The 27,331-nt window shown below is 37.6% G+C and overlaps 1 protein-coding gene across 1 annotated transcript; it reads left to right on the top strand.

Moving 5' to 3' along the window:
* The first annotated feature begins 1,307 nt into the window (after positions 1 to 1,307).
* LOC588852 (sulfotransferase 1C2A-like) lies at positions 1,308 to 26,808 on the top strand. The gene is made up of 7 exons (XM_011662740.2): positions 1,308 to 1,574; positions 22,555 to 22,682; positions 23,919 to 24,035; positions 25,146 to 25,272; positions 25,665 to 25,759; positions 26,014 to 26,197; positions 26,681 to 26,808. Exons 1-7 carry the CDS (start codon positions 1,409 to 1,411, stop codon positions 26,788 to 26,790), a joined length of 927 nt encoding a protein of 308 aa, XP_011661042.1. The 5' UTR covers positions 1,308 to 1,408; the 3' UTR covers positions 26,791 to 26,808.
* Positions 26,809 to 27,331: the final 523 nt, after the last annotated feature.

The raw sequence follows: 27,331 nt of genomic DNA on the forward strand, positions 1-27,331 counted from the left end.
TATAGCACATCGACACGGTTTTGATCAGCGACAGGGAGAAAACGGCGGTTTCACCTTTGTTTACATAAGGAAATTTCAATCGGTATTTTCATCGGTGTGACTCCGATATAGAAGCCAGTTTAAAAGCAGTATCTTTCTGTTTTGCCCTCTTCATGCACCCCACGGATTTAGGCAGTGGCGGATCCAGGGGGGGGGGCCGGGGGGCCCGGGCCCGGGCCCCCCCCCCCCCCCTTGAGAAAAAAATCATGTAAAATCACGTGATTTTTACGATTTTTGGGGGTTGGGCCCCCCCCCCCCCTGGCGCTCAAGGGGGGATGCAAATTGAATTTTTTTTGAGGATCAAAAAAAAAAAATGTGCTCACTACCCCCCCCCCCCCCCCCCCCCCCCCCCCCCAAATTTTCGGGAGCAAAAAAAAAAAAAAGTTGGGCCCCCTCCCCTAAGAAATCCTGGATCCGCGCCTGGATTTAGGGTCCCGTGTCCCCTTTCTCGCGCACCCTGTAGCTTAGTCCAGAATCTGTCCTATTTAATTTTGATCACCGCGCTATCTCTGCGATGTGGAAGGTACAACGTCGTTTCGGTCCGCCTAACTGCGAGCCACGGCGAGCCAAATGGCGTGCCACTGGAGCACCTCTTGGGGGTGGTCCACGAAAGTCCACAAAAAAAAGGGGGGTGCTACGATAGACCGTGCCATCTCATTGCGGTGTGAACAGCCTCCACCACACCAACGCTACCTCTCCCTACTTACTTGCTACTAGCCGATGATGGCGTGATCATTAAATTAGGACGCCCGGCGGGCTGGTGAGCATAATAAGCCAGTTCACGGTCGCAGTCTGAGCATGAACAGATAAAGGTCATTGCAGAACGAATTGTGAAATACATGGAGACGAAATACTGGATACAGCTCATGAAAGTTATGTAATTATTATTCATTTATGCACTCAATGATACACAGGTGGAAGTATTCTTTGAAAAGAGGAAATAAAGGCTATTTATGAAGCACCTCCATCGCTGTAGGAGTGATTATTTCAAAATATACAAAGTGGGACCTCTTCACGTTTTGAAGATCTGTGGATATTCGGGGTCATTGCAGTAATGTGCTAACCGTGAAATGGTCTATTATGAGTTTGTTGATAACGCCATCTTCGACGGCTTGAATCAAGTGTGTGGGGAAATTTTAAAGGACCGTGCAGATTCTGGACTACCTGTAGCTACGCTATTGAAAAGGTTTATTTGTAATAATATGTTAACGACCTATGTATATAGGCCCAAGAACACAACAGACCTAAGAACACATACGCCTCCTACCGAACTTTGATACCAATATTCCAAAGGAACTGCGTTTTAACAAATGTGCTTGCATTTTATCTCATTCTTTACGCAGATACTGTTTAAAGCAGAACAACAAATATGAGCGCTAGATTTTCTTCCAATGTTCCGGCATGCGTCGTCGAGACGTGTTACGAGCACGAAGGCGTGATCGTACCAAATATTATGCCTCTTAAGGTCCTTAAACGCATGAGGAGCTTCACCGTTCGACCTGATGACCTGTTCGTCGTGACCTACCCTAAGTCAGGTATTTATCAACATTTTTTTTAAGCCAAGATCTTTGTTGATTTGTCAAGATTGATGGTTCCAAACAATGGTGTTGTGCTCGACCACACCAGCCCCAAACAATGAATTCGCCCTGTCGCATCCTGTTGCTTGAATGCTTTTCCGGTGAGCCTAATGCGCAGACTCTTTTTTTTTTGTATAGAACCAGTAACCTGATCGACGAGCGAATATGACGTTAGCACTTTGGTCACACTCTATTGCCTAACTTTAAAATGTAGAAACCTGTTTTTTATCAGGAAGAAAAGGTAACCAATTTGAGTCCCAGCACACTCAAGTTTTGAGTGAAATTAGTCGCCCTTGATATGTATGTGATTGGACTTCAGAGAGCAGTGGTATATTTTCTAATCACTCTATCAATGCACCGTTAATATTTACCTTTCCGCATTCTGTCTATTTGTCGCTCAATGAAATCAGAATGTGCATTCCTCTTTATGACCTTATTCAAATAACGATGGAAGAAATCCAATAAAGTTTAGTCTTGCGCGTGACTTCCCACACACAGACACACACACGCGCACATGCACAAATGTTTGTCATTTTATTACAAAAATCATATTGTTTTCAAGTGTACAATGCATTTCCGGGTATGCTTTCGACCATGAACTATTTTACTTTCTTTCTGTATTGTATTTTTTTCTCTTTTCCAACTTCAACATCTGCCAATCAATTCCAAATATAATGATATAAGTTTCAAATGTCAGTTACTGTAAACCAAGCGCGTACGCAGGGTGGGGGGGGGTGTTTGGGGGGTTAAACCCCCCCCCCCCTTTGGTATTTTTATGTGTATGAACCCCCCTAAAAAACAACCCCCCCCCCCTTTGGTTTTTTTTTATTTTTTATAATAATAACAAAAAAAATTATTCCCATGGCTGACCTAAAAAAGGTGACCTTACCCCCCCCCCCCCCCAACGGAGCAAAACGTCAAATTTTCAAATTTCGAGACCAAAAAAAAAGAAAGAAAAGTGTCCTCAAGACTTGGACAACTGCTGCAGGCCAGCGAGCTGTACTGGAGTTGTGCGTATGTTGATACTGCGTTAAACAGGTGCCTTCATTTTCACTTTACAGCTGTTCACCCCCCCCCCCCCCCCCCCCCCCCCCCCCCCCCCGCTTATTCAGCTGCTGGCTGAGTCGATGTGAAATTTTCGACCCGATTTAAAAATGTTAAACCCCCCCCCTTGAAAAAATCCTGCGTACGCGCCTGCTGTAGACGGAAGATGGTAAGTATAATAATGATACATAGATAGTTTAAAGTCTGTAAAGGTATAAGAAACTATGTAATGGTAATATTCAAAGGTGATGTACATGTAAGAAATATGTTTAAACCTTTGTAAACTGCCATGTAGATGCAATTAAGATTGATATAAATTGACTTAAAACAAAGGTTCTATCAATAATGAGCGATTTCGTATATTGTATGTTGTTTGAAAGAGATGCTGAATGGTTCTCAGAAGGAACGTTTCAAAATTTTAAGAAAAATGGTACTCATCTGGTCTATTTCCTTTTCTAATCGATATTATAAATATCAGCAAGACGCAACTCACATTTGACGTGAAGAATGCAGGAAACTATACAGCCATGGCGGCGAGAATGTCTGTATAGTTGTATGCCTGTACGGTTTTAACCAATCATAATGCAGGAAACTATACAGCCATGGCGGCGAGAATGTTTGTATAGTTTCCTGCATTGTGATTGGTTAAAACCGTACAGTCATAAAACTATACAGACATTCTCGCCGCCATAGCTGTATAGTTTCCTGCATTGTGATTGGTTAAAACCGTACAGCCATAGTGCTGAGTGGATGTATGGTTGTTCGCAATTATGGCATTTCGGCCCGCAAACGTAACAACCTTACATGCGTTTTTATAGATGTATGGTTGCATAGTCGTATAGTTGTATAGTTGTATAGTTGTACAGTTTCCTGCGTTCTGATTGGTTAAAACCTTACATCCATTCGATGGATGTATAGTTGTATAGTTGTCATCTTTATGGCACGTTCCGCCCGTCATAGCCAAAGAGAAATCTTCCAACTTTTCTTTCATATCTTTCTTTCTCTCCTCTCTTCAATAATGTTTCACTCTTTCTTTCTTTCATTCTATCTTTCTCAATTTGTTTGTTTGTTTCTTCCTTTCTTGTTCTTCTTTCATTTTCTGCAATGCCATATATGTGAGAAAAAACAAATTGCAAGCATTTACAAAGTCACTACAAGACGGCTTTATACTTCAAAATGTCTTCAACTCCCTCTTATACTAGGCGTATGATTCCCTCCTCTTATCCCACCTCCATTCCCTTTTCAAAACATATATTTATATCGCGTTTTTTTAAATTATTTCAAAACATAAATTTATATTGCATTTTTTATTATTGGAAGGTAATATTAAGAACCAGGAACTATCCTCTACTAAAAACGTTAGGGGGGGGGCAGAAAAAAACTCGGAATCACCACCACTCTTACATGTTACGCCGGCCCTGCAAACGTTTTTTCAAAGTGGGGAGGGGGGCTAAAGTATTTACGATCAGGTAGAGCAAAGCGAGCGAAGCAAGTGGAGCGTAAATTGGCGTGGGGTCCAGGGGCACAGCCCCGGCGGGGGTCAGGGTCTTTAGGCATTTAATTAAGGTCAGATGAACATCCATGGGGCGGAGCCCCCGGAAGTTCAGGATGAAAACGATTGAGCAAAAACCGATTAAAAATAAGAAAGTATTGAGTTTTGAAGATTCAATCAATCAAACACGGTGCAAATTGGCAATTCTGTAACATATGTTGTGAGGCCATCACCCATTTTCCCTCTACTAAAAAATATAAAAGCTTATAAATTTCATCAACATTTTTTCAATCATACATTCACCCTGAACATAATCGTTGCAAATATGTTTTATACATCCAGAAATGTATGAAACCAATCTATTCTGTCATCAATAACTGATAAAATGAAAGTTCATGAAATTGACTGTAAAGACCAAATTGGAGAGGGGTTCGCAAGATACGTCACAGTGTTGCCAACTTTAGGAAAGTAGATGTAAGTCAGTGTGAGTAATGAGTCAGTGTAATAAGTCAGTATGAGTAATGAGGATTAGTGCCTTACAAAAGGACACCTAGCGCCCTTTAGTGTTACGAACAGGGGGGTTCAACTCCGCTTCTGCATCCGTCTAGCCATGGGGAAATTTTGGAGGGTCAAAAGTGCACACTGCTTCCACTTATCGTGTATTAGCCTATGAAGACGACAAATTTTTAGTGCACCAGCAAAATGGGGATTTTGGACTGCGCGTAGCGCGTAAAATATGTAAATTAAAATTTGGAATATTCATGAGCTCTTTTCCACTTATTAGCATATTAACGCAATGAAAAAAAGACAATGCGCATGCGTTACTATATCGACATAATCCTTAATTGGGCCGGATAAATGTAGAACAAAGGTCATGCAGAGTTGGGGAGGTGTGTGTGTTGGGGGGGGGGGGGGGGGTAATAAACTTTCAAATGGTTGACTTAGTTGGGGCCACAAACTTCACTGTCACCAGGATGGAAAGTACATTTTTTTAAATTCAGTTCAGTTAAAAGGCAAAAATAATGACCCCATTTCACCGTGGTACCTCAATTCATTGTTTACCTTTTTTGTTTTGTTCGTTTATTAACTTAAATATTTTTTTAATCAGAAAAATTGCACTGATCCTTTCGCCCACTCAACAAGTGATATATTCATATTTTTAGTGTCCAAATAATGAATCATTCTCACCTCGACTTCAATGATCTTCATATTGTGCCCCATCCCAAATGAAATTTCTATTTTGTCTCGTTCTTTTCATTCTTGCATTCGTCGCCACTGATATTTTCTAAATTTGCCCCCCCCCCCCCCCCCCATCAGTAACATTTTCAATACAGGGACCCCTTCCAATATTGACATTTCCATAGGCTCTATTACCCTCCCTCCCCCATCCACACCCCAATTACCTATGCTTTCATCATTTTGGTATTGACTTATTCTTTATTTAACCCCCCCCCCCTCATCTTTATTGTAAACCATTTTTTATACTATATTTATACATAAGTCTTGCCCACTCTCTTGTTACATTTCCGCTTTCTCTCTCATTAGGAAAGATGGTTAAATCTATCTCGCTGATGCCAGATATAAATAAACATCAAAAGGTCGAACACCATACTCAATTCTACACAAGACTGCATCAGCCCCCATCTCACCTCAGTCATAGAGCATTATCATTACAGAGTGCCTACATCATCATAATCACCAGCATCATCACATATATTTCACAAAATAAGAAAATGAAAAGAACAGAATTAAGCAGTATTAACTAATTTATTAATATTTATGAACTCATGTATCAACATATTTTGTTTCTATAAAGATATTTTTAAATCCAACATGACATCAACAAAAGGATGACAAAAGGATGGGGGAGGGGGGGGGGTGCTGTCTCTTGAATTCAAATTTTTCAGTTGTAAAAGTTTACTGTAGATTTTGAGAAGAAAAAAATTCAATAATATCAACATGCTACTTTATTATGTAAAGCACAGGTATATACTGAGTTTTATGAGTACTTTATCTTACATTGGACATTGTTGTTTTTACTACTACCTGTATTATCATTATTATTACTGCTATTATCATGACCATTGTCATTATTGTTACTCTTTGTAATATTGTTATTATTATTAATGTTATTAATTATATTACTACAGTATTACTATTGAACTACATCATTTTATTCCCCCCCCCCCCTTCAATTTACTATCCAGTTCAGCATCCCTAATATATTTGTCAGAACTTGACTTAACTTTAAATATAAAAAAAATATGTTACATGTACACGATTTAAAAGAACAAATGATTACTTTCATGATCCTCGATATATCTTCTTCTTCTTCTTCTGGTAATCTTCAAAAGGCGTTGTAGCCTATCACGAAGATGAATTAATATTAAATATTCCAAGTGGTGTGAGGAAGATAGATTGTTTCTAAGTGGGATAAGGAGAGTAGATGCCTCAGAAGTAGTCCCTGGCAGTTCTCTGGACTGTCAGCATGCATTATATTTGCTGGCAGGCGCGGATCCAGGATTTCTTAGGGGAGGGGGCCCAACTTTTTTTTTTTTTGCTCCCGAAAATTTGAAAATCGCGCCGGCCGAAAAGTCGCCCAGTGGGGGGGGGGGGGGTTTGGAGGAGTACAGAGCACATTTTTTTTTTTTTTTTTTTTTTTTTTTTTTTTTTTTTTTTGCTCCCGAAAAATTGAAAAACGCGCCGGCCAAAAAGTCGCTCAGTGGGGGGGGGGGGGGGGGGGGGGGGGGGGGGGGTAGTGAGCACATTTTTTTTTTGATCCTCAAAAAAATTTCAATTTGCACCCCCCCCTTGAGCGCCAGGGGGGGGGCCCAACCCCCAAAAAAGGTAAAAATCACGTGATTTTACATGATTTTTTTCTCAAGGGGGGGGGCCCGGGCCCCCGGGCCCCCCCCCTGGATCCGCCACTGTTTGCTGGAAGTAAGTTCCATTAACTTTGGGACAGAGTGTTGGGCAAATACAAACTTGTCTATGTTGCTTCTGGCTTGGTGCAACTGGAGGGTCATGTCATGGTACTTCCTGCTCGTGATTTGTTAAAGCCCGTCTGTACTAGTTTGGTCAGGGGGATTAGACCATCCTGCAAGGTCACTTACAGGTGGTTATCTCATCAAATCAGCTTCAATTAGTATAAGAAAAAGAGGATCATGGGGGGACCAACAGGCACCGATTAGGCATTGTTTGCTATATAGAGGGCGCAAGTAGCTATAAGTAGTGCAGTGGGAAAATTTTCAAGGAAGAGCGGGGAGACCATTGACTATCTTGTGCACCATTCCCAGTCTTCTTGCAGAGTGCTTTGTAGTTGTAGATATAGTAGGCAACTAAAGGTGCTGATCATCTCAGTCAAACTGCTGGTTCACTTGTGGTCCCCATTGTGAAGTAGCGTCCTGGACATCTGAGATGTTGTAGGGATCCCAGACACCGGAACAGTTCTCAAGATGAGGGTGGACAAGGGACTTGTACAAAAGAAGCCTGGGTATTAAACCTTCTGCAAGGGACAACCTGCATAATAAAAACAAAAAGAGAGGAGAAATCAAATAAGATTAAAACTGCTGCATTATATTGGATTTTCAAAAATAGATCTAGTACCTCCCCACTTTTTTTAGGTCTTGGCATTTTAATTTTATTAAAAAATGATACACTTATGTCTATCTGATAGGGCCTTTTTCAAAAGAAGAGCAAAGGTTTAGATGTATTTCCAATTATTTTAAAAGTAATTTCCAATTTATTTGTAGTTATTATTTGCTAGACTTTTGTGAACAAAAGTTTGTTAGATATAATGTAATATTTAGGAAAAAATGCCTTTGAGTACGTCTTTTAATATGCCGAGAGAATAAACTGTAGCAACACCATAGTTTGTCACCTAAATAAAGAGCTAAAAGAATAAATGAGAATTACAAGATATAATGCAACACAAGATGACAGTTCCCAAAATCTTTGTATATAGTCCAAGTCGAGTGCGGTGTTCGCATGGGCTTAGATTATACAGCCTGAATATTTTCGAACTTCATACAAACATACCTTGCCAGAGTTCAACTTAGGTGTCCTGTTCTTGATTAGATCTACACCATAACATTTGATGATCAGGTCCTGGTGCTCTTTGTTTCACTTCTGTGATCATTATCTGCTTCTTTGTTCCATAGGATCTACAATTTAAAGAAAACATAAACTTAGTAAGGTTCCTGCTAATATCAAATGCATGCATTAGTTATCAGTTTATAACTTTGTTCCTGTCCTTTAATAAAGAAAGAAATATCCATATCATATGTAGGGTTGGATCCAGAATTCTCACCAACATAAAACTAAAAGGGGTGGCATAAAATCCTGAAAATAAACTAATTATTTCAAACAAGGCACAATGACATGAGTAAGAGCAAAATCGGGGAAAGGAGAGGGGGGGGGGGGGGGAGACACCTTTTTTCTTTTGTTTTTGTTGTTGATGGTAGATCTAGCCTAGTAGTAGATCTAGATGTACATTCAAACTAAGCTGAATCTGGACCTGGATCACAATAATGACACATGTGCACGACTAGTCTAGTCTAGTGGAGCAAAAACGAGACTAGACCCATGGCTATGGAATTCTTTGCTATGGCATAACACAAGCTATAGATCTAGATCTAATTGCCTATTTTTAGTATTATTAGTAGGTGGCTCTAGACCTAGATCTAGACCCGTCCCTAGACCTATGCCACATCTGAAAAGGGGGGGGGGGCACAGAATGATTGTGCACCCCCCCCCCCCTCTCCATAACTTCCACATCATTTATTTAATTCACCTACGTACACCAGGCATTTATTTAGTCTTTCTTTATTAGAATGCACTAGGCCTAGAATCTAGCCCTAGATCTAGGCCTATACTAGATGCGGGGTTAAATGCTGTTTATATTTAAGTGCTAGATCTAGACTAGACCTAGATCTAGGCCTAGCCTAGACCGAAAGCTTCAGTCTCTATAATCGTCGGTTGTTCCACTGAGACTACGTCTGGCTCCACTAGACCTCCGGTTATAGAGACTGAACGACTGCCTATGCCAGCCCGTGTTGAACTTATTCCGCTAGATTTTAGCCGCTAGGCCCCTCCCACAAACTTGCCACGGCCGTATTGTTATGCCCCCAAAATCCCCCAAAATGTCATTTTACCTCGTTCATTTCCGATTTTAAATTAGGCCTAGCTAGGCTATAATACATCGGTTCCACTTACTAACTTGATTGATATAATCCGTTTAATGGTCCCTTTTAAGGAAATTATCGGTCAAAATCGACATCATGTTGAAAATCTTGCAAGCCGTGTTAAACTCTCGCTGCCGTCAATCTCATCCCTTCTAGTCTACGCAAAATGATTATGAAGGAAAAACTGTGATAACGCCATTACGAACGTGTAGATGGCGCACAGTTTTTCCTTCATAATCATTTTGCCTTCGGCGTAGACTAGAAGGGATGAGATTGACGGCAGCGAGAGTTTAACACGGCTTGCAAGATTTTCAACATGGATGTCGATTTTGACCGATAATTTCCTTAAAAGGGACCATTAAACGGATTATATCAATCAAGTTAGTAAGTGGAACCGATGTATTATAGCCTAGGCCTAATTTAAAATCGGAAATGAACGAGGTAAAATGACATTTTGGGGGATTTTGGGGGCATAACAATACGGCCGTGGCAAGTTTGTGGGAGGGGCCTAGCGGCTAAAATCTAGCGGAATAAGTTCAACACGGGCTGGCATAGGCGATCGTTCTGTCTCTATAACCGGAGGTCTAGTGGAGCCAGACGTAGTCTCAGTGGAACAACCGACGATTATAGAGACTGAAGCTTTCGGTCTAGGCCTAGCCTAGCCCTAGGCTCTGCTTAGGCTTTGCTTAGCCCAAATGTTTCTGTCTCTTTCGTTCGTTAGCCTCTGATTTGGGTAGGGTTGGCTGAAGAGAGGAGCCGACCCTACCCAAATCAAGGGCTAACGAACAAAAGAGACAGAAAATTCAGGCCAGACTATGCTATGAATACTAGCCTAGCCCTAGGCTTTACAGTAACACTGTAAGTTATAGCCGCGCCAGCTCAGGAAACGCAGTCGCTTCTTGGTGGAATGTTACAGCCGGCTAGAAGCGGCGGATTGAAGATCATAAACCGCTCGACGAGATCTCATCGGCTTGGACTAGCAATGAGCCATTTGCGCAGTCTCCAACAGGTCCACATCTACGACCGATTACTATCGGTAATCAAGCTATGAACTGAACTTAAAATTATGAGATGTGCTCTAATGAAATAACCTACGGTAAAATCCTGATTGTTTCTGAAAATACTACCGTCGATGACTTAAATTAGAGTTCATTCAATCAGTTAATATTCTTTGGTCAGAAGAAAGAAAAGAGGATGGGGTAGGGGGTTAACCGGGTTATACGTTGTGACAATGCGGAGAGCCGCTCACTGCAATGACGAACACATCACAATCATTTCAGAGACCTTCACACAAAATGGATCTTTACTTACTTTTCTTGATATCATAGGGTATCACTTCGATGCCAATGTTCGCCTGAAGATTTTCTGCTTCACTGAGATGTACTTGACAAACTTCTATTATAATAGAAATTCACTTAAAAGAAAAATGTTTCATTGTTCGTAATTGAATAACTTGAAAGTTGCAGTTTATACAACCGCCATTTTCGTGCTCAAATCGTAGGGAATTCTGGGAATGAAAAAAATGTTTTATGCATGACCTAATACATAAAACATTTTGTCGATGGCCAATCAACAAACAGTAGTTGGCGTATTTTTTACGTCATTGCTCATGAATATTCATTGACCCTCCAAAACCGTCGTTCAAATCGGACAAAACCCCCATAATGCATCCAATGCAAAACCTATGAAATGTCAAAGGTCATGATTTTAGTTGGCCCTCTAGTCCTCCTACGGAGGACATACTGTGTATGATCGAATCTCTTTGGTTACGAACATGGGACCTCCCGGTTAAGTTTTAATACTCGGCCATCTCACTCATTAGAGTTGCAAAAGCAAAGCTCCTGATTAATGTGCACTAAAAGCCCGCTGCGCAAGAGCCAAGAGGCGAAGAAATGTCTGGAGAAATGCAAACCTACGCTTTACAACTGAATTTACTCTAATTATTCCCAAATCCAGACCCTCAACTATACCGAAAAAAACGTTTTACAGTGGCTGCATCGAAAATATCCCCCTTTTCTATTAGAGAATTAACCTGTCTTACCATTTTCAAAAGATCCCTTAAAAAATACCTCTTTCCTCAGTAATAAAGTATGATTTACCTATTTATGAGTTTTAAGTTTCTCTTTTCACATTCTATTACTTGGTAAGCGAAAAAGTCCTTTTTGTTTTAGCGCCGCTAAATAATCGATATCATTATCAGTACAATCCCAAACTGACGAATCAGAAAGACGACTCATGTGCAACAGGCATAACGTAAGGGCTGTATAGGGCCTACCTGATTTCGATGCGGTATTCGAGCAGAATTCTGTGAGATGATGATATACTTTCTCGTAGCTTGATGTGACGGAGTGTGTCTATCCAGCTTTCTGTTGAAGTACTGTCTAGATCTATAGCGTCTAGTTTTATTAGAGAATATCACATCCTGCCATGATCATTCTGCTCGTAATCAACGAAATCCCCGCATAATTGGATATAGTATTCAACAACATGCTGGTGGATAAAACTTTCAAAAATTGGATTGAATATGACCTCGGAACAAATTGTTTGATCATTTTTTATCCATAATTGTAATCATGGTCAATGTCATCATCCTGGCATTCAGGGGCGGCGATTTCTTTTCATGACCGGGGGGGGGGGCGAAATGCGAGGGACGAGGGAGCAGTGGCGTAATTAGCAAAAACGTTTTTTTTTTTTTGGGGGGGGGCAAAAAAAAAAACCGGCATCACCAGCACCGATCTATTAGATGTTACGCAGGCCCTGCTAACGTTCTTTAAAGTGGGGGGGGGGGGGGGGCTAAAGTATTTATGATCAGGTAGAGCAAAGCGAGTGAAGCAGGTGGAACGTAAATTGGCGTGGGGTCCAGGGGAAAAGCCTTGGCGGGGATCAAGAGGCGGAGCCCCATAAAACTCAGGGGTTTTAGGGATTTAATAAAGGTCAGATGAGCATCCATGAGGCGGAGCCCCCGGAAGTTCAGGGGTTTTAGACATTTAATTACGGTCAAATGAGCATAATTTGATCTGATACCTTATTTTGTGACATGTACTGACATGCAGGTCACTTATTGGAGTGGGGTCCAATGGCGTCGCCCCCAGAAGTTCAGGGCTTTTAGGCATTAAATTACGACCAGGTGAGCATCCAGGGGCCGCATAAGGGCCCTTGGAGGGGTCCAGGGGCAGAGCCCGCGAAGCTCAGGCATTTTAAGCATTTAATTACGGTCAGATGAGCAATAAGGGGTCCTCCTTAGGGCCGTTGGTGGGGTCCATAAAAGACTTCAAGTTTGAATCTCTGTGAAATATGTTTGTGTCGTCTGCATACAGTATAACAGACAATTCATTAGCAGTTTTATAAATATCATTGACATATAATATAAATAACAATGGCCCAAGCAGGCTTCCCTGTGGAATTCCGCATGTTATTGTCCTAAACTCCGAAATAGAAGATTGATATTTGGTACATTGTAATCGATTGTTAAGATAACTGGTGAAAAATTTAAGAGCTACACCACGTATTCCGTAACGATATAGTTTAAATAGTAAAATATTGTGATTAATTGTGTCAAATGCCTTAGACAGATCTATAAAAACTCCTATTGCAAATTCGTTCGCCTCAAAGGCGTCTATGACTTTACTAGAAAGACTGGTAAGAGCCATACATGTTGAATAATCCCTACGGAAACCATATTGAAGCTTATTGAGAATAGAGTGTTTGTCAAGGAATTCAAAAGTTCTTTTATAAACAATGCGCTCGAATAATTTAGAGAAGACTGACAGTACAGAAATGGGCCTATAGTTTGTAAATTCACGCTTGTCACCAGATTTAAACACTGGTGTTACTTTAGCTTTCTTTAGCTCATCTGGAAAAACTCTGTTTAATAATGAAAGGTTGAATACATGGCATAGTGGTCAAAAGATGTACATAATGACCTGTTTAATGACTCTGGGACTGTATTCGTCCAAACCTGCAGCTTTATAGTTTCCAAAAGTACTAACAATGTTACAAATTTCGTTTTCCCTAGTAGGATATAAATACAAAGAGTCCACAGGTGGATCATTCATATACTGTAAATAATTCGTTTGGGTACCTGGGATTTTATTTGCTAAATATATCCACAAAGACCAAGGAAGATAAAGGTAACGATGAGCAAATTGATTTTACTGCTGTATTTCTACACAAAATCTGATAACAATCAGAGCTAAAATCGTGCACATTCGTTCATGGCGGCGAGACTTAGTTCCCTAACAGTTCAATTTACAGCTATTGCTTTGACTGAGATATGGATTAAGGAGTACAATTCCTATTATGATATTCATAACTATATTGTACTTAAAGGTCGACAGAATAAAAAAAGGTGGTGGAATTGTTTTTTATGTAAGAAATGATGTGAAATTTAATCGTAGACTTGATCTTTATATAAATACTCCATATATTGAATCGCTTTTTATTGAAGATGTTACTGCTAATAAAAGTGCAATTCTCGGAGTTGTTTATAGACCTCCTGATCAACCTATACAAAGTTTTGTTGAGTCGGTTGAAAATGTTATTACTACTGTAAACACTGAAAATAGAATGTTTTACATGATTGGAGATTATAATATAAACCTATTTAAAGTAAATTGTCAATCTCATGTTAAAGATTTTATTGAAATGTTTATGGCAGTTGGTATGTACTCTCTAGTTCATGGTCCAACATTGTTCATCTGGCACAATCCTAACCGACATTAGTGATCATTTCCCAATATTCTGCTTTTATTCTCAAAATACTTAAACCGTAACAGAAACATGTATTACAATGAAAAGACAATTTAGTGCAAAAAATATAAATACTTTTATTACGAATATTGGCAATACGCATTGGATTATGAGAGAAAAAGATGCTAATTCAAGTTATGATTGTTTTCTAAAACAATTTCAACATGTATATGAAATATGTTTCCCAATGAAATGTCAATCTAAGAAGAAAAAAGAAAAGCTTATATTACAAGAAATATTTGAATAATCGTACTGCGTATAGACTTGATGCATACAAAAAGTGTAGAAATAAGTTAACAAATAGAATTAAATATGTAAAATATAAGTATTTCAAACAAAGTTTTGTAGATACTAAAGGTGATACTAAACAAACATGGAAAATTATAAATGATCTTTTAGGCACAAAGTCTAAGAAAAACGAAATTCCGAGTACTTTACAATATAATAATGAAACCATTGATAATGATACAGATATATGTGAATCTTTTAACGAATACTTTATCAATATAGGTCCAAAATTAACATCAACTCTTGATATACCTACTGGTGATTTTAAACAGTATCTGAAGAAAAATGAATCTACTGCTTTTTTTACTCCAGTCACTCCAAGAGAAATAATAAACATTGTAGATAAATTAAAGAGTAATAAATGTAGTGGTTTTGACAGTGTTGATGTTAAGATGGTTAAAAGAGTTATACATTTGATCTGTTATCCATTATGTGCAATATTCAATTCTTCATTGGAAACTGGGATCGTACCAGATCAGTTGAAAATTGCTCAAATTATTCCTATATTTAAAGATATTAAAGATAATAATGATGATAATAATAACAACATTAAACTTTTGATAGAAATGATAATAAGTACAAGAACAAAAAGAAGAATGAGAAGAAGAAAAAGAGGAGGAAGAGGAGGAGGAAGAAGAGGGAAATGAGTGACGGTCCACAAATGTATATCATCTATCAAAGGAGCCTTCACAATCCATTTCAACAACTATTGTAGGAATTTTCGATGAATAAAAAGATAATGTCCTTTGGCAAGACATTTATCTACATTTGCCACTCTCCACCCAGGTGTTAAAATGGGTACCCGGTAGGATGCGAAAGTTAATGTGGTTGGATTAGCAAATGGCGCTTGTAAAATGGCGACTGGCTGCAATACTCCCCAGGGAGTGGAAAATGTGCATACATTGTGTTGCGGGTAAGCCTGAATCCGATGACCGGGGTAATAATATGTTCCGCGCCTAGAAAAAAAGTATTAGGCGCATTATAAATGTGAGCTATTATTATTATTATTATAGAAAGTGCGGCGAACAGCCGGTAAAACATAGACTAAACAGTGAAGGACGAACGCACGCACATTTTTTCACGTAGCCCTATGTACATTACGCAGAGCGTACAAGTGAACGGGCGAGTTTCACTGACCTCTAGAGGTCAGTGGCGAGTTTATGTTCATGTGACCTGTGACACGTTGACGTCATTCGACTACAGTGGCTATTTACGAACTCGCTTATTAATGTACTTCTTTTCTGACATAGAAATCACAGTCAATCAACATCACTCTCAACAATGAATACTTTTTAAGAACTTCTTCTGCATCATAGTCACACACATATACAATAACTTTTAACTGGCATTAATTAATATTCAACACCCAATCACAATCAGCAATTTGATGATTATAATAACATGAGAGATGAACCAAGCTTACCTTAAAGTTAAATGAAGAGAATAGACGGACCGGTGTTATTTCTCGATAAAAGTAACTGTAGAATGCTGTTCTCCAAAGTGGGGTCAAGCTTCCGCAGTAGCTGGACTCTTTGATTATGTTACAGGGGTGATCATCATCCTTTTCAGTACAGGCACAGCTAGATGTGCTAAATAAAGGCCTGTTTGTAGTATCTCCCTTTGAATACTTTGTGGGCATGTCCACACTATTACTACTACTACTACTACTACTATACCACTACTATTACTACTACTATTGCTACTACTACTACTACTAATACTACTTCTACTGCTTCTTCTAATACTACTATAGTATACTACTGTAAACTAATAAAGATAACCTCTCACCAATATATCTCTAAAACACCAATCATCCAAAAACCACTGCCAAACTCGTTTAAATCCACTCTCCTAAATCTCCAACATAAAAGAAGTAAACCCCTAAATCAATACAACTCAACTGAACTGAACATTTTTAGACAAACTACACTGTTGGTCATAATGGTGGAATAATTATATTTACCCCAATTTATTGAATGATTTTGACAATGATTTATTCCTAATAGATCTAGATAATAGTATACATTCTCAGATTGTATTGAATGACAATTGGGGAGTGTTTGTTTTGCGTGACTGCTAAAGCATGTGTTTGCTACAATGCTAATCAACTAGGGGACCTATGTCCTTAAGTCATAACTGACAGTAATGGGGATTAATACCTCATAAAAGGGCACTAATATAGCAAATCGACACGGTTTTTATCCTGGGGGCTCACAGTAACGAGGCCATTGCTTAGCCAATGAATCATGACTGTACGCAGCGGGGGCTAGGGTAGGGGGCAGTTTCCATAAATAAACAACAACAAATCTTGATGGGGTTTTAAGCACAATTTAATCATGAAAGACTGAAAATAATTCATAAATAACACAGTTAAACCAATTATAAATACGAGCGAGCTGTGGGGGAAATAAATGAAAAAAATTGCTCTACATAGGGGCGTATGTTATGGAAAAAGGAAAAGTGGTACTTTCCAGATAAAAAAAAAGAACACAATTATGATTAGGAAAGGGAAGGAGACAGCAAGGAATTGTGTAAATGACGAAAGGTCCACGGGAGTGCTTATTACAGGAAGCTTCCTGGTTGTTATAAGCTTTAACTACATACAAATCACATTCTCTCCAATATTATACAACAAAAGGTTGTCTTGGAAACCACTTCCATCTTTATGGATCGGTGCAAGGGGAGGCCTTTACTGGGATTCTTTAAAAGGATAAATACTTCACTGAATAGGGATTCTTGCTATACGTTGTTACATTTAAATTCGATCTTGTGATCTCGAGGCAGCAGACAGCAAGAAATTGTGTAAATAATAAAATGTCCACGGGAGTGTTTGATAGAAGCTTAAACTACATAAAACTCACATTCTCTTCAATGTTATGTAGGTTGCTATCATGTGAACCACTTATATCTTTATACCCTTTGCCGGGTATCTTGGGTCAAAGCCCCAGGGAGTTTTTTAAAATATTTTTTAAAGGAAATTCAAAATAGTCGTCACGAGCGACAGAAATTGTAATTTCCTCCTTGAAAATATTTAGTTAGATGTTGACAATGAAGGTTATCATCTGTAGTGGTGTCATGGTATTTAGTTTTTATGATTTGGGAGACTTTGTTTGATTAAAAATTGTACATTATTATATCTATATGTCTTACATTTTATGATTATCCATGTGCTTATGTATTTTTTGGTGAGAATTTACTACTTTTTAACAACACATAATAAAGTGACAATAAACAGACATTTTTATGATATTCTCGTTCGTGATATCTCATTTGGTTTAGATCTATATTTAAAGGTTTCATTTTTCTTCTATTAAAGAAAAGCGTCTGTTGAGTTGGTTACATCTAGTCTGTTAAATTTTCGACTGGATGAGCAATGTGTTAGTCTGTAGGTTTTCAATATTTGTTCTTAGTGGGGGGGGGGTGCTATCAAATGTGTGTGTAGTGGGGTAGCCGGTAGCCTTGTAGATTCTGTCGGTGTATATTGCTAGGCTCTCTATATTGGGTGGTGCCTAAATAAATGAAATACTTCATGTATATGAGAGAGAGAGAGAGAGAGAGAGAGAGAAGGAGAGAGAGAGAAATGAACACAAAAAAATTCAAACGTCGAGTTCTGACAAATTTATTTGAAATCAGAGTTCTCATTTAATTTTCAACCAATTAAGAAAATAGAATTAACACACCATATAAATGACTTTTTCAGATTTATTGAATGACATTATTGCCAGGTAAATAGTCATTATATTGATGGTAAAAATCTCATAAATATGGACATTTCCATTTTTTCTGCCCAGCCCTGTGACTTCGCAAAAGTTCGCCGTTAAGTATAAAAATTAGCGCCATTCTAAGAAAACGGGATTTAAATTGTCTGAATCGTCAAACATGCAGAACAATAAACTTCGCATGCATTATGAATAAGGAAAGCATATTTATCCAAAATCTAATCCGAGAGAAATTGATCGTTTCAATTTGCTTGCTCTCAGTTATTATGAACTCATTGTAACTAATGACAATACACACCACACAGAATAAAATAATAATAGGCTTATCCAGTGGCGGATCCAGTGGGGAGGGGGGGGGGGGGTTGGGGCCCCAACCCCTGGCAAAAAAAAAGTTTTTAAAAAAGATGGTAACCACGATTTTGCCTTTTAAAAAAAAGACGGCCCCCATCCCTAGCAACAAAAAAAGCAATAACAAAAAATGGTAACCACAATTTTACCTTTTTGCTTACAAAAACGATTTTATTTTTAGGCTAGACGCGCCTCTGCACAGTGCCATATATAAAGACTGCAAACTATGTGCAGCTAAAGCACATATTTAAATATATGAGTTTTTTATATTTTTATTTCAGCACAATTAAACCCTAACACTACCAAATAATGATTAAACAGTAATTTCATGATATCTAAACTACAAAATAAAGATTTCTGACTGAACACTTTTGCACAGCTTCATAAGCTTGTAGGTAACTAAAGATAATAAAATTAAATAGGAATTGTGATTTTTAAAGTTTTGTACAACTTTAATTTCAGCTTTAGGGGCTGGAAGATAATAAAAAATATAATTACGACTTGTGGTTTTAAAACAATGGCATTACGTCACAAACATTAGATGCTTCAAGATATATTGATTCTTTTCTCAAAAATATTACATAATTGCAGCAGCATTAAATGATGGAAAATCTCTGTTGGGGCGAGAAACATGATGAAAAATAACAAAATAACACATAACCCTTGGTTTCTGAGGATGAATTCCTAAATAACAATACGTGAGAGTAAATGTTTTAAAGGCTGTACAAGATAAATGATGTGGATATCTGTGCAGTGTTAAAATAGCAATAATTAACATATTTTGGGCAGTTAACATTGGCACTGTAAATCTAAGGCAGTATTAACAAGCTAAGCAATTTATAACAAATATCAACAACTGCATTTTCCCAAAAAATTTAAGTTCACTTAGAAATTTCAGAAAATATGACCTTCAGTAATGGCACTAATGCCCCCCCCCCCCCCCCCAAACAAAATTATCGTTTTACTATATTCGCACATGAGAGAACATTCTGGAAGGCATGCCATTGTCTTTGTTCAGCATTGATTTTGATTCAAGCCTACAAATTAGACGGAGTTATGGTTTTACCAGAGCTCTTGAAGACACCCTATATAATATTACTTGAAATGTATAGGTCATGAAGAATTTATTACATATAACTAATTTCAGTCAAACTAATGGCAGCACCAATAAACAGAATGTGTTTCATGTTTACTTCCTAACATGCAAGTATCAGCTAGAGTTGACAGTGTGGCATTTTCCGGTGTTTTGATAAAGTTTGGGTATGAATATTATACTCGTCATAAAGGAACATGTTGAAGCTTACATCTTAAAGGTAATACAAAGTTTTGGTATGGGGTCATGAATTTGGTTCGACTGAACACAATGGAAGCATATGCGATCTTACAATATTCAATGATCGTTGTCGCGGTTGAAATCGAGTCTAAAATGATGAAATTGTAAATAATAAACTCTTTATAAGTGTTGTATAGCTCCCTCTCAAGACTGATATTACTTTAGATGTAAAACAATGTTTCTTGACTACAATCGACCAATTTGCTATTCCCGTTCGGAAATTATATATCAGAACTGCATATTCTCAGATTTTTATGGTCGCAGCTACGTATACCATGGAACGGCCTTAGGCGCTATCTGAAATATTTGAAATTTACCGGGAGCACCGGCAAATTCTCGAATGCAGAAGTGTTTTAGGGGCTACATTTTATAGTGCTTATAATGCATTGATAGGGGCTTCCAATTATATCAACAATTTAAAGAATTACTATCCATCAAAATTTCCAAATTTCCCAAAACTTTGCATTACCTTGAAAGTATCCAACAAAGGCCCTAATTCAACCAGTACACCTTTCATTCTTGAGTTACAAAAACACACAAAACATCAAATATAGGATTTCCCGGCCAAATTCGCGAGTTTGTCATTCAAATTAATTTGTCTTGCGTTCAAATTCGACGGTTTTAGTGCAGTCAGGTATATCTCGGGTTTATATTCCCTTTTCTAGTTTTCAAATCTATGGAATTTTCGTTAGAATCTACGTATGTTTCATTCAAATTAAAGAGCAATGTGCTTCTTTCGCTATTTGGTCATTCGATTTGGCGCAACACGATTTTCTGACAACGCGACAGTGTACTTTTAGCATTCTAATTCATTTGTAGCATTCAAATTAGCACTTTGTGCACTTAAATTGATGGTCAATATACATTTCTCGTTTATTACACACTTTTTATAGCTCATTCTTTTTCTTTCAAGATTGTTTTTTCATGTGTATTTCATCATATTTCATTTTCTTGCATTTATAAACCTATACTTATTAGATTTATCTGATATTCATCAGCATTTAAGTTTGATTGTTAAGAAGAAAAATACGACTTGCATCTACGGACCTGACGGTCTCAGTATATTTGTAAATATTCATGTAAGGAAGTTGTTTGTCTTATGTTTCATCATAAATTTATCATAATTTCATCATAATTTCATTATGGAAGAAGGGTACAATATTGTGACTGGGGTAGGGACTAGAGTCAACAATTTGAACATGATTCATTATTTAGCCATGTCTTTAGCCATCGATTCGCTGGCGGGCAAGTAAACTATGAAGTCTTTAAGAAAACAGAGGGGTGTGCTGGGTATAACTATAAGAAATTCCGAGTCTATAGTAAAAAGGGACGATTGAGGGTACCCCCACCTTTCCCGGGTATATGAACATGTCAGTGCAGAAATGCCATATCCCTTGATTTTGCCCCTTCTTTACTTTATGTCTGACTACACCCATCTGCATTGTCCTGAAAATAAATAAATGGAATAACAGCTTAGATCCCAATGGCAAATCATGCATTTTAACTGCATTAGTTAAAAACTGTAAAAGTTTGTTGCAATTCTTCCCCCTAACATTCCTAACTTGAATAAAAATGTTACGAATATGAATGACAGGTGTTAATTTGAATGAAAAAAATTACGCTTCGACAAGTGAATATTAATTTGAATGCTAGTTGAGCAGTTTCTAAATTGAATGACAGATCTATGAAACCCTTCGACCAAAATCCTAAATTAAATACAAAAACTGGAAAATTGAATGATAATTGGCATATGGCAAAGCCGATCTGCGCTAACTTAAATGCAAATAAAATGAATTCGAATGACAAACGCGCGAATTTGACCGGGAAATCCTATATATAAAGGGTATCAATAATTTTGAACAATTTAGCAATTACTAAAAAAACACAAATGAAAATGTCTGTTTGGAGCGAGAAGGGCATTAGCTAGGTGTTAGTGTATGAGCTTACACCCTTTTAGCTTGAAAACAGACAAAATGTGTCTTTCACAAAATTGCACTTGTAGATGATTTTGGCATTCATGAATTAGAGAAAACAACTGTGTATAACACGATTATTTAAGCAAAGTAGAAATATTGGGGAATGCAAACGCGGTAAAATTTCAGTTTCCCGCACACTAAAATGTCTTAGACTGTCTTTTCAAGCAGTTTATCATATATCGATTCAAAACATATTCACTTTTTTTTAATGAAAAAAAATTATTTAACATAAATCATTAAAATGGCTAGTTACCATACATAGAAGAGTCCAAAGTTAATAAATATAATTATTAATTATAATAATTGCACCATATTCACGTCTTGGACATAACAGTTACAAGAAATTACCTGCGGCCCCTACATGAATGTTAACAAATCCTTAAAAACATTCAATTAATTTTACGCATTCAAATCCAATGATAGAATTTTCATAGTTCATGGTCGAAAAGTAAATAGCTTTGCATTCGGATTTCTTTTCTCCATATATCTTCTAAATCTAAATACTGTATATTTACAATACTGGGACGCACTGTATTATGAATTTGAAAGAAAAAACATGTTTGACTGACAAAAATGCGAATTTGAATGCACTGATCATGAATTTTAACTTTCGAATAGAAAGGCAGGCCTTATTGTGCTAATTTGAATACATGAATACACTCAACATGAATTGGATTGTCAACGTTGCGAATTTAGCAGGGAAAACTCAATATTAAGCAACCGATATAATTTACATGTATATTTATTTTTACAGAAACTAATTATAATTTCATGTGAAAATGTGCGAATTTGATTTTCATTGTTAGGGACAACCTGGGCTGTTCACTTGATGCTTTTGATAAAACATGATGGAAATAGGAGCGAACTTGAAGGAAAGCACATCATAAAGATGGTTCCATTCCTCGAGATTGTAGAAGACATGCTCAACCCATCGGTAAGTACAGTGAAACATGTTGGTATTGAACGCTCAAGGGAGACTCGAAAAGTGGTCTCTATGCAGATATGGTCTTTCTATACACATTGCTTTTTGGTTTAATAATAATAATAATAATATGCCGTTTTATATAGCGCTCAATACATCGATCCAACGATGTGCCTAAGCGCTTTACAGATTATGTCAAAGTGATGGAGATGCTTCATGAATTCCTCTTGTTTTCCCTCTTGAACAGAACAGAGCACAAATCATAGAATGAACCTCCGGTGCATAATTGAATAATGATTACATAACTTTGATGAACACGTCCAGCAGTCGTCTCGATGGGTTTTACAGTTTTGTACAAATAAACCTTATCTGCCCATAGCATTTCCGTCAATTTCAAGTTTATTTAGTCTAAGTAAACTAAGGAATTAACAGGAGGTTATATAAATAACACTCTAAACAGTAAGACATGTCGTTAACCTTTTACATTACATAATTCCCTGTCAGAGCTAAAAATACGTAACAGAGATGACACCTTCATCAACGTTTAATAATTTATATATAGCTTTACTTTGAAACGTTCATTTAGTCACGTAAACCTCTCATCATTAGTCCTTCATCCTATCATCACAATTAAATACCAAAATTAAATCTAAAGTGCTTGTGGCGTGACGAAAGCTTAAAGAGAAGGTTGAGTTCTGGGATGAGGTGAAAAATAATTTGTGAGCGTTATCATTCTTTTTATGCAAGTGTGGAAGAACATCAGATAAGACATGTTCCCTGAAAAGCATGGCTCTTCAAATGCCTTCATAATCTAAATATGTCAAGTAACATCGTAAAATCCAGGGTAGGATTTTTACGCCACGTGTTCGTGTAGTCCCATATACATCTTTCTGGGTACCTTTACCAAGACTTGGCCAAATTTCTTATAATTTTGATGATTCCAGAACCTTGCAATAAAAACAAATTCTTATATGCTAGATGATCAACCTTTTCTGGTCGATTCCACACCGTTTCTTTCACAATGCAATCGCATGACCAGAACTCAACTTCATCTTTAAACGAGCGTCCTTCAATCCTATTCGATACTTATGAAATCAAAAGACTTTTTAGATCTTTTCTTTGATGATAGTATTTCCGGAGAAATCGTCAATATAGTTATTTTTGACAAGTGAACACTTCCCATGAAATCGCCTTTATGATGATTCCATCAACTAAATTATTTGATATGCCGTCATCCCCTCCCTGCAGACATCAGCGTTACGGATCGACGCAGCAGAAGCTATGGCATCACCAAGGATACTCAAATCTCACTACATACCGCCTTTCTTGCCAATGGATATAAGCACTGATGATCCGAAAGCTAAGGTGGGTTACTTCCTACCAAATCCGTTATGGAAAATTTCTTGATTGGTGATTGGTCAAGAGCATGTCACGTGATCAAATATATTTCTACAAGATTAATAAGTGCACACTAGATATCAGAACCAATATCTGTGACATCTGAGTGAGATCGGCGATCTGAAATATACGCTATATCCAGATCGCCTCGAAAGTGATAGTTTGTCCCATCACCTTCACCAACGGTAATTATTTGCTTATTATCGTAAGCTGTCGGTCTCTTGAAACCTCTCATAACGTGTAGGTCCATGAGACCGACATTATGAGTCAGCCTCGTGGGCTGCAGCCACCAATATAATTTCCCTCTTAAATATAAAGTTGAGTTCTACTGTGGGGGGAAACTGTCTAGAAGCCATTGCATTGTATAATTCATTTCATTATGTATTAATCAAACAAATAATGACCGTTGGTGAAGGTGATGGGACAAACTATCACTTTAGAGGCGATCTGGATGTAGCTATCTTTCCGAAGCGAAGCTGAGGAAAGATAGTGTATACATTCAGATCGCCGAGGAAGTGCTAGTTTGCCATCGCCTGAAACCAAAAGGGGATTATTTGCTTTATATTCCACATCGGAAACATTTCACTTCGTTATTTTAGAGCAACAAATCATCAATTAACAGTTAGCAAACGGTGAACGATACGTACAGCTAGTGCATGCAGTACTCACGTACGTACGTATATGCAACGCATACAAGAAAGTACGTTGCACTGTGTAGATAGTACTACTATCTACACAGTGCAGCGAACTTTTCTTCTCCCATCAATGATGAGCGAACTTTCTCTCATCACGTGATTTACTTTTGACCAATCATAGCGTAAGATTCTTTGTATGTGGAATATGATACATAAAAGTCAGATACACTGTCGAAATTCTAAAGGGGCATGAAAGTTTGGTTTAAACTCTTCAGCTCTGTCTCTTCATATTTCAAATATTAGGGCATTGGAACAGCTAGCAATCCTTTTCAGGAGACATTTTCTTTTATGATATCAATTCAAATTTCATAAAAAGAGTGAGAAAATCAGTAGTACTTTTGACCCTAATCAGAGCTCAAAACTTCTCTTGACTCAATTGCAGGTGCTATACGTAGCCCGAAACCCAAAGGATGCCGCGGTCTCCTTCTACCACTTCTGTCATCATATTGGTCCACTGCCCTCTTACGAGTCTTGGGATATATTCTTCGAAGAGTATCTCGCATTAAGAAGTAAGTCCGGAGGTGGTATATTAAAACAAAAGTTGTCCCTGATGTTGGTAAAACGACGTTGATTATCATAACAAACTCAAAGTTAAGACAAGTCATTGGTTAATGTCTGCGCAGAGCTGACTGCGTTCGTGTATTAAGTTAAAAGAGTCATCTGCGCAAGCACCGATGGTGTTACTTTCGCCCTTTTGGAGGTGTTATGGCAATTAAGATAACTTTCCCTGACATGGGAAATCGTTATCAAAATAAGACCCCTCGTGTCTTAAGAATAATACTTCAGTCATACCACCAAACCGACTTAAGACCGACTCCAAACCATCCGATTGTTTGTGTTTGTGTTGTGTTGTACGTGTTTATACAAAAGAAAATGGCGAATGATTTTCTTTTAATTTCAGCTCCTATAGGATCTTGGTTTGAAAACGTCTTGCCATGGTGGAGGAAAAGAAATCATCCAAACGTTCTTTTTCTCAAGTACGAGGACATGAAAAGGGTAAGATAATTTGTTTTTATTTCTATTTTCACATTGGGAAATGTATCGAGTATATTGTTTAACAAAAAGAGGAAGGAAGAATGGTTCCACATTACATGGTTAATGTTCGTTTTGCATTGACTTTGTATCAAGTCGCTTTCACAGGGCGTGTCAAAGGCGTTGCCCCGAAATCCGACTATGTACGCTGTTCAACCATATGAAGGAATTAAGCGTTTCATTGGTATTATTTTATTACTGTTATAAATCATCATTAGGATCTTCCAGGTGCAGTGAGACAGATAGCAGAATTCATGGGAAAGTCCTTTTCAGATGACGTCATCGAAAAAATCTCGGAAGCGTCGACCTTCCAGGCAATGAAGAAGAACCCCTCCTCGAACCCTGACACTTTTGATTCGCCTGGCAGAAAGGTGAAAAGCGGCAACTCATTCATGAGGAAAGGTATTCGTTTTAATTTGTTATGAATGATAATGATGATGAGAAAAATAAAAATGAGAAAAATAGTAATAATGCTAATGAATAATTTACATTAAAAGTAACAATAATAATAGTACTACAGGTAGTAATGATAATGATGATGATGATGATGATAATACTAATAATAACAATAATAATAGTAATGCTACTACTAGTACTACTAGTACTAGTACTACTACTACTACTACTACTACTACTAGTAGTAGTAGTAGTACTACTAGTACTACTACTACTACTACTACTACTTCTTCTTCTTCTACTACTTCTTCTACTATGACCACTATTAAACTTGACAACCTCCATCTGATTCGACTTTCAACCCCGAGTTGACAATGATCAACAGCGTCAATTCTCTTATACACCTGGTATATAAAGCACTTAATTTCTGTGACAAACTATTTCCCGTAATCAATACCTGTTTGTCTCACTTTTTTGTTTCCTTACAAGGGATAATCGGAGATTGGAAGAATTATTTCACTGACGATCAGAACAGAAGATATGACGAGCTTTACGAGAAGGAAATGGCTGGCTCTGGACTTGTGATGGATTTCGAATAGTTATCAAAGATGATTGCTTGCAGCATAGACCTACCACCAACTGCTTGCAGTTGCTGAGTCTATGGCGCATTTGTCGGAATACGGGAAAATAGATAAACATCAAATATGAATAATAATACGATACTTGGAGTAAAGGATATGGAACTTACTTGTGATTGAAGTTGGATACATAAATTTAATTTCTGAAGATCTGTTGAAGCGAGAACATGTTTAAAAAAACAATCTTATATGACATAGCGCGCAATAAACTCATACGGCGTAATTTCATGCTCCTATATAATAATAATAATAATAATAATAATAATAGTGGCTACTTGTATAGCGCACATGTCCACTTTCGATGCCCATGACATGTTTCAAGGAAGTCAACCATCGTTTAATTTTGAGAAACGTGTTCATCAAGATTTATATCCTGCATCAAAATTTGTTTGGCTTTTGATTGGTTGATAGCTCGTCACATGACCAGAAATATTTGACCTATTTTTAGAAGGTACTATTATATGAGAGTACTATTTTGGTTTACTACTTGGGAGTTGAAAAA

Source organism: Strongylocentrotus purpuratus, unplaced genomic scaffold (assembly GCF_000002235.5).
Source record: "Strongylocentrotus purpuratus isolate Spur 01 unplaced genomic scaffold, Spur_5.0 spur5_scaffold_5, whole genome shotgun sequence".
NCBI lineage: Eukaryota > Metazoa > Echinodermata > Echinoidea > Camarodonta > Strongylocentrotidae > Strongylocentrotus > Strongylocentrotus purpuratus.

Excerpts from the sequence above, each read along its gene's own strand:
- LOC588852 (XM_011662740.2), top strand. The coding sequence starts at position 1,409 with ATGAGCGCTAGATTTTCTTCCAATGTTCCGGCATGCGTCGTCGAGACG. Across the intron at positions 1,575-22,554 it reads CGTGACCTACCCTAAGTCAG|GGACAACCTGGGCTGTTCAC; the intron begins GTATTTATCAAC and ends TTTCATTGTTAG. Across the intron at positions 25,760-26,013 it reads AGTACGAGGACATGAAAAGG|GATCTTCCAGGTGCAGTGAG; the intron begins GTAAGATAATTT and ends AATCATCATTAG.